The 12,819-nt window shown below is 45.4% G+C and overlaps 1 protein-coding gene across 1 annotated transcript in view; it reads left to right on the plus strand.

The window, feature by feature from the left end:
• The window catches only part of LOC308302574 (neuronal acetylcholine receptor subunit alpha-3-like), a gene marked incomplete at both ends in the record, with an annotated part of 42,438 nt that extends 30,247 nt beyond the window's left edge, over nt 1-12,191 (plus strand). The window contains 7 exons of the mRNA XM_080746830.1: nt 1-17; nt 722-766; nt 1,432-1,541; nt 2,737-2,944; nt 5,526-6,066; nt 6,121-6,635; nt 12,066-12,191. The exon at nt 1-17 is cut by the window's left edge and continues 123 nt beyond it. Coding sequence (XP_080602956.1) covers nt 1-17; nt 722-766; nt 1,432-1,541; nt 2,737-2,944; nt 5,526-6,066; nt 6,121-6,635; nt 12,066-12,191 — 1,562 coding nt within the window. The remainder of the gene's footprint in view (nt 18-721; nt 767-1,431; nt 1,542-2,736; nt 2,945-5,525; nt 6,067-6,120; nt 6,636-12,065) is intronic.
• Nucleotides 12,192-12,819: the final 628 nt, after the last annotated feature.

The following is a 12,819-nucleotide window of genomic DNA, read 5'->3' on the forward strand; positions in this document are numbered from 1 at the left end:
CTCAACTTGTCAAAGTGGTGAGGCTAAATTACCACGTGTAAAACTGTGCAAAGTAAAACATACGAAAAAGAGATTTAAACATTTTACATTATTTTCATCCATCCATCCATCCATCCTTTAGAGGTGGGACGTTCGCGAACGAATCGAGTCTTTTGAACAGCTCTTTGAAATGAACGATGGGATCCGGTTTTGCTGTGGGAGCCGTTCCTTTCTAAATGAACAGTGGTGGGAAAAGTACTCAAATTCTTATCAATACTGCAATGTAGAAACACTCTGCTACAAGTAGAAGTTTGGAATTAATTTAAATGTACTTGAGTAAAAGCACAAAAGTATTGGTATCATAATGTACTGAAAGTACCAAGCAGGATGTCCCATTTCACAGGTTTTCAATGAATAAAATGTAGAAAAAACCTTTTGAAAATAGCAGATCTACAAGCGCTCAATGCGTTGCAACGCGATGCATTGTGAGCTTGTAGATCGGCTATTTTCAAATGGCAGGTATGTACCTATATATGTCAGAAATAAATGTATATAGGGACAGGGTTGAAGTGATTTGTAATTATAATCAAAATCTACAGAGTAAACTAGTAACTAAAATGAGACCTAGAGACCCAGCTCACTTCAAAGAACCATAAATCCCATCTCATCCCATCTCTACCATCAGTACCATCCATCCATAAGGCCCTCAATAACTGTTCTAATTTGCTCCCTGTTCTTTCAGGATGAGGTGAATCAGATCATGGAGACTAATCTGTGGTTGAGACATGTGAGTAGAGTTTAATTGATCCTTGATGCAGGGCGTCACAAGGGGGGGGGGGGGGGGGGGGGGGGGGGGGGGGGGAAGTGGGACTGAGTTACTAGGCCCAAGGTGGAGGGCCCTAGTAACTTTAGCTATTGAAAAATAGCAGATATACAAGCTCACAGCGCCGGCACCGTGTGCCGTGGCTGCGAGCTTGTAGATGGGCCTATTTTTTTAAAGTTGTGAAAAATGTGTGCAAATCTTTGAATATATGTATTTTTTAAGCAAACATTTGTAACTCAAATTTTGCTTCTGGGGGGTCCTTGGAACTAAATATTTTGAGATGGGGTCCGTGCCAAATACATATCATTTTGGGGGTCCTTCACATGAAAAGGTTTTGAGCATCACTGACATGGAAACATAGGTTTCTTGCACACATTTCACGATTTTCAAAAATAGCAGATGTACAAGCTCACAGCACGGCACCGAGTGCCGCGCTGCAAGCTTGTACATCTTGTCTTGTGTTTCAAAAGTTAACATTCATGGTGGGCCCACAGTGAATCCTTGTACCCAGGGCCCAGAACTTGGTGTGACGCCCCTGCCTTGATGTGTGGTGTTACTGACATCATAATGCTACCCACTGCAGCCATGATGTTAGGATCTGGTTACAAGTCTGTTTATCTGTGTTTTAGATCTGGAACGACTACAAGCTCAAATGGGTTCCTGTCGACTACGATGGGATCGAGTTCATCCGAGTTCCTTCCAACAAGATCTGGAGGCCTGACATTGTCTTGTACAATAAGTATGAATTGTTATGTGAAGACCTTAACATAAAGAGTAACTAAAACCCAATCCTGTGTGAAGCCTGGATTAAAGGGGATATTCCACTTTCAAAAAAACTTTTGGTCATTCTATCATCTAATCAGGCTTTTATGAACACCCTGGACACATTTTAATTTGCTTGATTCAATATTTAGATATTTGATGTAAATGTTACCAGGCCCTCCAGGCCCAGGGCCTCTCCCCATACACACCCATTGTAACTTCAAACTCCATCTTAACCATGATAGATTCATTAAAATCACTTTTTCTGGTGACTCATACTGCCCTCCTAAGACGTGAGCAGGCCGTTTTTTTTGTTAACTTTTTTCATTATTTGTAATAATTCATTGGGAAAGTGGGAAAAAAAATGAAAAAAGTTATTAAAAAAAAACATGGCCTTCACACATATTAGGAGGTTAGTATAAAAAATATTGGTGTTTTTCATGAATCTATCATGGTTAAAATGGAGTTTGAAGTTACAATGGGTGTGTATGGGGCCCTCCTCCTAATTTCGGCTACAGTTCTCAGAATATGGACCCTAGGGTTCAAGTGGTTAATATAAAAAGGATTGGAAGATTTGGAGGACGCCCTGTAGTAACTCTGTCTGAGGACCCCCTGTTGAAGACCCCTGGTATAAATGCTATTAATTACCTTTGAGTGGAAATTCTGTTCCTAATCCTCCTCTGATCGAGTCACAGACTGATCAACAACATCCTACTTGCTTCTGTAGCCTACAACTCTTTTTCTTTTTTAATTGGGTGGCGGGCCCACCAAAGAAATCAGATATTAGTTTCAGAGCCATGCTGTAAAAAACAACCGATAACAGCCCTAAAAAGAAAAAAACATGGCCTTCACACATATTAGGAGGTTAGTATAAAAAATAATGGGTGTTTTTCATGAATCTATCATGGTTAAAATGGAGTTTGAAGTTACAATGGGTGTGTATGGGGCCCTCCTCCTCCTGATAACATTTACATCAAATATCTAAATATTGAATCAGGCAAATTAAAAACTGTCCAGGCTGTTCATAAAAGCCTGATTAGATGATAAAATTGTGTCGTCATGGCATCAGGCACAAATAAATCAGTAAGCTCCATATATAGGCTATGGGCACAAAAGGGGCATGCCCATATATGGGCATATACTAAAATCTGATTCAAAATATCCCCTGCCAGTGCTGTAGGTGATTTCCTGGTGGAAGACAAGACCAAGGCTCTGCTGAAGTTTGATGGCACCATCACTTGGGTTCCTCCAGCCATCTTCAAGTCCTCCTGCCCCATGGACATCACCTACTTCCCCTTTGACTACCAGAATTGCTCCATGAAGTTTGGCTCTTGGACCTACGACAAGGCCAAGATCGACTTAGTACTCATCGGCTCAAAGGTCAGTGAAACATTGAAAGTCAAAGGGGATACGAAAATCGAGCACTGAGGTCATACAACAACAATTGTAAATATGGCTGCAAGCAGCGATAAAGTAGCCAAGCCAGGAAAAAGTAGGAAAGCAAAAAAGCAGCAAGGGTAAATAAAGCAGGAAAAGCAAGAAAAGTGGTAAAATAAATCAAAGAAAAACTAGAAGCAGTGTCTAGAACAGGTCTCCGGCAGGTCAGGTAGGTTTTGTTGGCCTCCTGGTGGCGCTATAATAGGCCAATGTGAAAAGGGTGCCACGTGTTCTTGGGCCTTTCACAGCAATTGGACGGACGTTGCATGCGTGATTTGAGGCATTTTGTTCCAAAAATCAGTTTTGCAAAAAAACATGTGACTTTGCATGTATGTCTTAGGGGCAGAAGAATAATTTGCATAAAACTGCAATATTCATTGAATTATAAAAAAGAATGTTTCAATAAAAAAAAAATAAAAAAAACGCCCAGACAGTTTTACCATATTGGTCCAAAGTTCAAGTTTGCACTTTCAAAGGCCTCCTACAGCGCCACCCTTTGGCCTATCATTGCAACTTTTGTGTTTTCGCCGTTTGGCATATCCCTCTATCATATGGGCAAGTTTCGTAAAAAGCGACTGCACCGTTGCGAAAAGCGGCGGAAGAATAGAAACACCAATATCAACGAGTGGCCTTCTGCCACTTCGTGGCTTGGCCACTAATTAAGTAAAAAGGGTGGCAGTGGCTCAGGAGGTACATGTAGCCGTTTGGGAATCGGCTGGTTCCCGGTTCGATCCCCTGCTCCCAAACTACCACAACTGTGACCACTGGCGTAAGCGACCCCCCGCCGGGTCCCAATGTGAGGTTTTCACCACAGCCCCCCCCCCCCCCCCCCCCCCCACCGACTGATCCTTCAAAATCGGTCAGAAACAGCGCAGCACAGCGGCTGGCAACACAATAAAATACAGTAGGCAACAGCGGCCATCAGAACACAATATAACAGTATAAATCAGGGGTCTTCAACGTTTTCAGGTGAAAAGGACCCTTTGGTTAAGAGAGAGAGATGGAGCAGGGACCCCCTCAACCTTTTCATAGATTCCATATAGTTTAATGAATCGTTTGACAGCACAATCGTCAGTGTATTTTGGATTCATGTCAATTTGTGTTTCGGGTATTTAACCACTTGAGCCGTCATTACCTAATAAACTGGACCTTTTATTCTGTAAAACAAACCTCTTTGCCGAAAATAGCCGATCTACAAGCTCACAAGCTTGTAGATCGGCTAATTTCGGCTACAGTTCTCAGAATATGGACACTAGGGTTCAAGTGGTTAATATAAAAAGGATTGGATGGTTTGGAGGACCCTCTGTAGTAACTCTGTCAGAGGACCCGACCCATGTTGAAGACCCCTGGTATAAATGCTATTAATTACCTTTGAGTGGAAATTCGGTTCCTAATCCTCCTCTGATCGAGTCACGGACTGATCAACAATATCCTACTTGCTTCTGTAGCCTACAACTCTCTTTCTTTTTTAATTGGGTGGCGGGCCCACCAAAGAAATCAGATATTAGTTTCAGAGCCATGCTGTAAAAAACTACCGATAACAGCCCTAAAAAGACGGCAGGTCTCACTCACAGCTGAAGAGAGAAAATTCTTCATGCCTACCGCTAAAAGTAAACAGGACACAGCTGTCCTCAAGCAACTGATCAGATTGGGTAATCAGTAGCACTCGTCAAGAGGGGCAATAGAGTGTCTTCTCAATCCGGTAAGCATTTCAAAATAAAAGTTTTATTTATTTTTTATTTATTTTTTTTCCTTTTTTTTTCGGAGCGGTGGCGGGCGCCCTCCCTCCGGGCCCTAATGCGACTGCTCCGCCCCTGACTGTAACTACAGATCCCACAGCCCCACAAGGTGAAAAATGCAAGAGAAAGGCAACATTAAATGTCCCTGTCAGCCAGTTGGTTATCTCACTGTAGCATGCTGAGCAAGGTTATTGTAGTTAAATGACAACTTTGTTTTTTTTATAACAAGGGTTCATATTTTAGATTGTAATTAGAGAGAAGAAAAAAATTGTGTTAAAATGTTTTAATTTACTGCTTTCTTTTCTTTCTTTCTTTCTTTTTTTTTGCGATTTTAGTATTTTGATTTCAATGGGTTGGGGCTAAATATGTCTGTTTAGACACAATAAGCCGGCAATTTCTGTGTTACTATTTACACCAGCCACCATAAGTCATATCTGCCCATGAAAGATTGCAGTGCATCTTGGGAATGGGCTTTGTGTCTAAAAATACATATTTAGCCACTTGCATGCATGCCCCCAACCTGGGAGCATGCATGCAAATCACAATTGTTAAAATCACTAAAGCGATAGAATGAAGTAAATGAAAAAAAAAAAAAAAAAGAAATTACACTCATCTTTTCTTTTCTCTAATGACTATCTAAAATTTGAACCTTTGTTGTAAAAAAACAAAGTTGTCCTAAACTAAATAATGAAAACTAGGATTGGGTTAGGGTTAGAGCCCCTGTTCCACAGCGAAAGCAGTCAATGAACAGTAGCTTACACTGCACTACACGTTCTCCCCACCAGGTGAACCTCAAGGACTTCTGGGAGAGCGGCGAGTGGGAGATCATCGACGCCCCGGGCTACAAGCACGACATCAAGTACAACTGCTGCGAGGAGATCTACCCGGACATCACCTACTCCTTCTACATCCGCCGCCTGCCCCTCTTCTACACCATCAACCTCATCATCCCCTGCCTGCTCATCTCCTTCCTCACGGTGCTGGTCTTCTACCTGCCCTCCGACTGCGGGGAGAAGGTCACGCTGTGCATCTCCGTCCTGCTCTCGCTCACCGTGTTCCTGCTGGTCATCACCGAGACCATCCCGTCCACGTCGCTGGTCATCCCCCTCATCGGCGAGTACCTCCTCTTCACCATGATCTTCGTCACGCTCAGCATCGTCATCACCATCTTCGTGCTGAACGTCCACTACCGCACGCCCATGTCGCACACCATGCCCGACTGGGTGCGGTCCGTGTTCCTCGGGACGCTGCCCCGCGTGCTGCTGATGAGGCGGCCCATCGACCAGGGCTGCTCCTCCTCCGGGAGCATCGGTGGAGGGACGGGAGGTGGAGGTGGAGGTGGAGGTGGAGCTGGAGGAGTAGGTGGAGGTGGAGGATCAGGAGGGAGGAACAGTGGCGGGAGCAGGAAGAGGAAAAACAGCCTGGGGGGTGGAGGAGGAGGAGGAGGTGTGGGAGTGGGAGTGGGAGTGGGAGTGGGAGGTTTGGTGGGAGGTTTAGGATGCACGCAGCCGGACAGTGGATCTGGGGGAGGGGGCGCCACCTTAGCCGCCTCCCCCAGAGCCTCCATGAACTGTGTGGAGTACGGCGAGCGGAGCGGCAGAGAGGCGAACCGAGCGCTGAGGCACGACAGGAGGTACGCTTACCGGGGGAAGGAGGTGCCCATCCCTGTCCCTCCCCCCGTGGTTCCCCCTCCGTCCAAGCAGGCCAACCCCCAACAAGTCCCCCAGCAGGGCCCCCAAGAGACAGAGGTGCCGAAGCTCCCGAGGACCCTCAACACCCCGTCGCCGGTCAACGCCGTGGTGGCCTTCTCTGTGGTTTCCCCGGAGATCAAGCAAGCCATCGAGAGTGTCAAGTACATCGCTGAGAACATGAGGACACGCAACAAAGCCAAGGAGGTACATTAACACACACAAATAAATATGATTATGTTGTCTTGCTACTTTTCGCCATATGCCACGAAACAGCCATCGCCTCGAATAAATAGCAACTCAGGTTATTGTGCCTTTTTGTTTGCCACTGGAATTGTCTGTAAAAGGTCAACATTTACCGTGCACTCTACCAGCTCAGTGGCCTTGTGGTTAGAGCATACTGTACATGGGCAACTGGCGGCCCGGGGGCCACATGTGGCCCCCACCTTCACTTAATGCGGGCCGCAGGTTAATATTGGAATACTGATATATATAATTGATTTCAGCTGTTACAATTCCAAACGTGCAAGCATGACACGCTTTAATATTACGCTGTATATTAGTAGCTTAATGACAAGTATTAAAATGTATTGTCCAATGTAAATTAAATACAATTTAATTTAATTTTTTTAATTTAAATTTTTGAGCGGTACAAGCTCAAACGGGTTGCGGTGCGACGAGTTTTGAGCTTGTAGATCAGCTATTTTTGCAACACATGGATGACGAAGTAGGGCATTCATTTACGAAAGAAAAAATGAAATACAGAGGTAAGCCCGTTAGCATACAGTATGCAATGTGGCCTTCTGGAGTGAGTGTGGAAATATAGTAGCCCTGTCCATCATCAAATTTGCCCACCCCTGGGTTAGAGTGTCTGGCCTGAGACTGGGAGGTTGGGGTTCAATCCCCTGGCCTGGCAGGGTCATACCAAAGACTATACAAATGGGACCCGATGCCTCCCTGCTTGGCACTCAGCAACAAAGGTTGGACTGTTTCATTCCCAGCCTACTATAGTGTATATAATGAGCCATGGTTTGGGAAGTGTGGTCTAAGATTATATCCTGCAGTGAGAACTGGAGAGATAGGAGGACCTTTCATACTCACTCTTGTGGCCCCTACTGTGGTTTCTATGATAGTAGCAGTTATTACACTACAGAGAAATTATATTACCAAATGTGCTTGGCCAAGCAGTCCTGAAATGCCACAACAGACTACACACGCACGCGCACACGCACACGCACACACACACACACACACACACACACACACACACACACACACACACACACACACACACACACACACACACAGCAACATCCACAAACAGGGACATGCTTGGCCCCTGATTCAGCCTGGGAAAAAGAGTAGTGAAAACAGCCGATCTACAAGCACACAACGCCTCGCACCGCGAGGCGTTGTGTGCTTGTAGATCTGCTGTTTTCACTACTTTTGTTCGACAGCCTTGTATGATGAAGCAGGGCTTTGCTTTGTGAAAAAATTTACACATTTGATACTTGGAGATACAAGGTTTCTGCCCGACAGTGACGATTTACTTTGTTGGCCGCCCAGCCCCCAAAATGGAACGAAGGCCGACATTTTATTTTTATTTTTTTCCTAATGACCGGCCTGGACCCGCTGGGAATGAACCGGCCGTTCGGGAGTTGTCCCGCTTTTCCCAATGGCCAGCACGTCCCTGTCCACAAACCTGCGCACGAACACACTGGATTTGACTGTGTAGGCTTTCTATTATCTAACAGTTAACTCTGCAGGATGTGTTTCTACCTCCCTTGGATCTAAATGGCGTTAAAGCTCTTTACATGGGAGCTATAATGGGGAAGTAAAGCTGCTTGTTTATGGGAGAGGGAGAGCCTCTCTGGCTCTCTGGATCAGCCTGATATGTTTGTGGTTGCCTCTCCGTCTTTCCTTTGTAGGGCCTTGACGTTTCAATGATGCACACAGAAGAATAGCTATACTTTCTTCTGCTGTTGTGCGGTTAAGATCGCTCCCTGATCCAATAGGCCACAGCTGAGCTGACTGCTTGCAATCCACACATACGTGTGTGCACACACACACACACACACACACACACACACACACACACACACACACACACACACACACACACACACCTCCTCCCAAGTTTCATGTGGTGTCCTTACCTCTGCCCTACTTGCTTTGTTGCACACTTAGGGCGGATTCACACTGCGGTCTCGAGACCGGTCTCGAGGCTACTTGGCAGATGTTTAAACCGGTTTTGACAGTGTGAAGCGTGCGGTCTTCCTCAGAAACGGATAGCCTCGAAACCACCTCAAGAGGTAGTCTCGAGACTGCATTGTGCGACCTCGAGACCGGTGAGCCGCAGTGTGAAGCAACCGGCCTCAAAAACGGTATTGATGTTGAACGTGACCTCATATAATGTCGACGAGTCAGCCGTCGGCACAAATAAACACTGGGTAACAGTTGTCGACATGGCCATGGGATCAGCGACTTCATCTCACAGAGAGATTGCTTGCTTGTAGGACTGTCTTCTAAAATTCGTTTATATGTTTTATATCACCAGTTAGCCTACTACTGTGGTGCGCTGGACTGGTGTCATGTACTTCCAATTGGGAGAAGTAGCAATTGGCGAACAGTTATTTATTGTCTCGCACCAGCGCACTGAGGCAGGGGTGAAAGTGAGACGGGACGGCCAGAACCGGCGCTCCGTTAAAACATTCGGAACACGGGACTGTAATCTAGGCTGACCTAGGATCAGATTCAGGTCCGTTATTAGCCGCGAGGCAGCGACATGAAGTATGGCTGTAACTGTGAGATGATGGTTATGCTGCTCTGGGATCAGATTTACAGCGGGAGGGGGGGGGGCTTGGTGCGTGCGTGCATGCATGTGTGTGCGCTGTCGCCCGTCGGGAAAGAAAAGCAGAAAGAGAAAGCACTAGCCTACAAGTTAAACCATGAACTGTTAAACCATGAAAACAAACCGAAAATGACTTACCGCTGTTGATAGAAAATAGCCTAAAAGTATTCCTTTATCCCTGACTTTTGTTTCGATGTTATAGATTCCTTGGCACTGCTTGTGCACTGCTGTGCCTGCTTGACGTGCCATTAATGTGAATATTAAGCCACAAGCGTTTCAGCCATGTTGATTATTAAATAATTAAAATAATAACGTGCGCTGCGCTGCATGTCTCGCTCATCATTCTGCACGTTTATGCGCCTGGAAAATAGCAGATCTACAAGCTCACAACGCGTCGCGGATGCAAGGTCAGTGTGAGCTTGTAGATCAGCGACACAGGTCAATTGATATGCAAATAGGCTTGTTTGTCTTGTCGAGGTGTGGGGGGTGCGAGACCCAAGACCACTGCAACAATGTTCCACACTGCGCTGTCGCGCGTCATTGAATTGTTACACCAACTTTCGTGCCTGAATTTATTGGCAACCACCATCAGCAATTCGCATAGTTGATGACACTATGTGCATACCGCCACCTATAGGACCGGGCTGTATAGTGCTAGTGATCTCCAGGGAGGCCAGAAGGTCTGCCAATGTGAATGCTGGCCAGCGTGAACCAGCAACCGGTTTCAGAATCAGTTCTAATCAAACGGATTGCAGTGTGAATCCGCCCTTAAACACGCACACTAGCCTGCCCGCAAACACATTCATGCATGCGGTACATCCCTGTTTAGCATATTTCCTTGAAGCCACTCAGCCTCAGTGTGTACTTGAGTGATCTGGAGTGAACGTGATGGCTTGTGTCATTATTACAGCCCATGCAGCTCACTCAGATGTCATTAAGTAACAGTCATGTCTCTTTTCAAGAGAGGGAGGTATATTTATTTTTTACATGGCTTGGTTGATTGCTTGATTCTGATTGGTCAAGCCAAGCGCTGAAATCAGCTGTGAATTATAGGCGTATGATGACCACTGCGCTCTATAACGGACCACTGTCTAATCAAAGGCTCAGAGCACCTGCTGCATTCAGGCTGCGCTGCGTGAATTTAGTGCCGTATCCAACATGTCAGCCATGTAAACAAACACACAGCGTAATTTACAACTAAACGTTGCTCTCGAGAATGTTTTTAAAAACATTTGAGGCGAGAAATGGACAACGCAGTATCAGAAACTGGATTCTATTTGATCAGCACTTCCTTGTTTTCCAAGGCGACCCGTGTTGCGCTGGGGGGCGCTCAGCGGAACACTTTTCAGCAGTCTGTAAACAAGAAAATACTTTGTTTTGTTATTAGTATTTAGTCAAATTATTAACTGTATTGTGTAGCCGATGTAATAAGTGCTAATGTCTTGCTGCGCGGTCATTATGGGTTATATGGACACTTCAGGCTTATAATCAGCCTGTCGTGTCCATATAACTCATAATGACCGCGCAGCAAGACTTTATCGCATACTTATTTTCCCTGATTTATATCTTAAAGCACTATGACACTTTGGTAGAGGTTTTGGTTGTGTTGTTACCTTGCCATGAGGTAACTTGTCTCCTTGTTGACTTACATTGTAAACAGCTCTCATAGTCGCTTTTTTGAGCGGTGGTCACACCGTCTCCTATACGTGGCCGTGTACACACACACACACACACACACACACACACACACACACACACACACACACACACACACACACACACACACACACACACACACACACACACACACACACACACACACACACACACACACACACACACACACACACACACAGCCTCCACCGCATAAATGAATTCAAACAAAGAAGATCTGGACAATATATAGCACCAGTAAGATGCAGAGTCTCTCTCTCAGTCCTTGTCCCCTTTTATGGGCATAAAAGGGATTCTATTAGTGTGGTTGCCCTAACAGGGCATCATCTGGGAATCAGATGTAGAGGTCAGCTCCATATATGGAGATCTAGGTTATGATCCAGTCATCTCCACGTATGGCTATCCAGAGTTTGATCTTTGATGAGGTGATGTCACGTGATGTCACAATTTTAACAAAATTGAGGCGTTACAGCCGTTACAGCAGGGCGTACTGACAAGATGTGCCGGTTCTCATAGTTAACTGCAACCTAATGGTTGCAATCACAAATCCCAGTACAGCATTTATTTTTCTGAGAAATGTCAACTTCTTGATTCTGCTGTTTGTGAAAGTGAAATATCCTTAAAGGGGGGTCATTGTATCGTCTACTCAGGCTTTTATGAACACCCGAAGTTTGTTGATTCATTATTTACATGTAGATATTTGATTATATTAATTTAATCAGACACGCGAGGCCCCCTTCCTATACAAACCAATTGTAACTTAAACTACATTTTAACCATGATGGATTCATCGAAAACACCCGTCCTTCGTCCTGGTGATACGTGAGGGGGTCCATGTTTTTAATTACCTTTTAAATGTATTTTATTTAAAAATCATATATATATATCTTATAAGAAATATATTGAAAAAATATATTTGAAAAAACATGCCACCCCCCCATAATGTTACGTCACGAAAAGGTAACTACACAAGTCAAACCTCTACCAAAGTGTCAATGCCCTTTAAATGCTATCTTTTTGTGTTCTCTGTTCCTCTCCTAAAATTGTATCTCCTCTTTTGTCCCATGTTGTTCTCCTCTTCCTGTCCCCACTCCCCTCTGTTCTCTTCTCAGGTGGAGGATGACTGGAAGTACGTTGCTATGGTGATTGACCGGATCTTCCTGTGGGTGTTCGTCACGGTGTGTGTGCTGGGAACTGTGGGACTTTTCCTCCAGCCGCTGATTGGCTTCTTTAAATGAAAAGCTCTGGAAGCTGCCGCTCCGAAACCCCTCTCTCTCTGTGGAGCCTTCTCTGCCTCTCCATCTCTAGGGCTCCGAAACCCCTCTCTCTCTGTGGAGCCTTCTCTGCCTCTCCATCTCTAGGGCTCCGAAAGCCCTCTCTCTCTGTGGAGCCTTCTCTGCCTCTCCATCTCTAGGGCTCCAAAACCCCCTCTCTCTCTGTGGAGCCTTCTCTGCCTCTCCATCAGGGGCGTGCTGGCCATTGGGAAAAGCGAACGGTTCATCCCCGGCCGGTCCAGGCACATAGGCACATAAGCACATAACGCCTCGCGGTGCGAGGCGTTGTGTGCTTGTAGATCGGCTGTTTTCACTAGTTTAAATCATTTTTAAAATGATAGATACAAAACAAACGGTTTTGGACCTGACAAGGTTTCCAGCCTTATTATTTCCAACGAAATATAACTCATGTAATTGGCCCACTGGCTTGTCACTTGTCGTGATCTGACATAGCAAATCTTTGAGTAGCAGCAGCGCTATAGAGAGAGATCTCTCTCTATAGCGCACAATGAGGGCCTCTATACAACTCTTTTTCCCGGGCTGAATCAGGGGCCCAGCATGTCCCTGAAGCTGCCGCTCCGAAACCCCCCTC

Source organism: Nannobrachium achirus (assembly GCF_963921795.1).
Source record: "Nannobrachium achirus genome assembly, chromosome: 17".
Lineage (NCBI taxonomy): Eukaryota > Metazoa > Chordata > Actinopteri > Myctophiformes > Myctophidae > Nannobrachium > Nannobrachium achirus.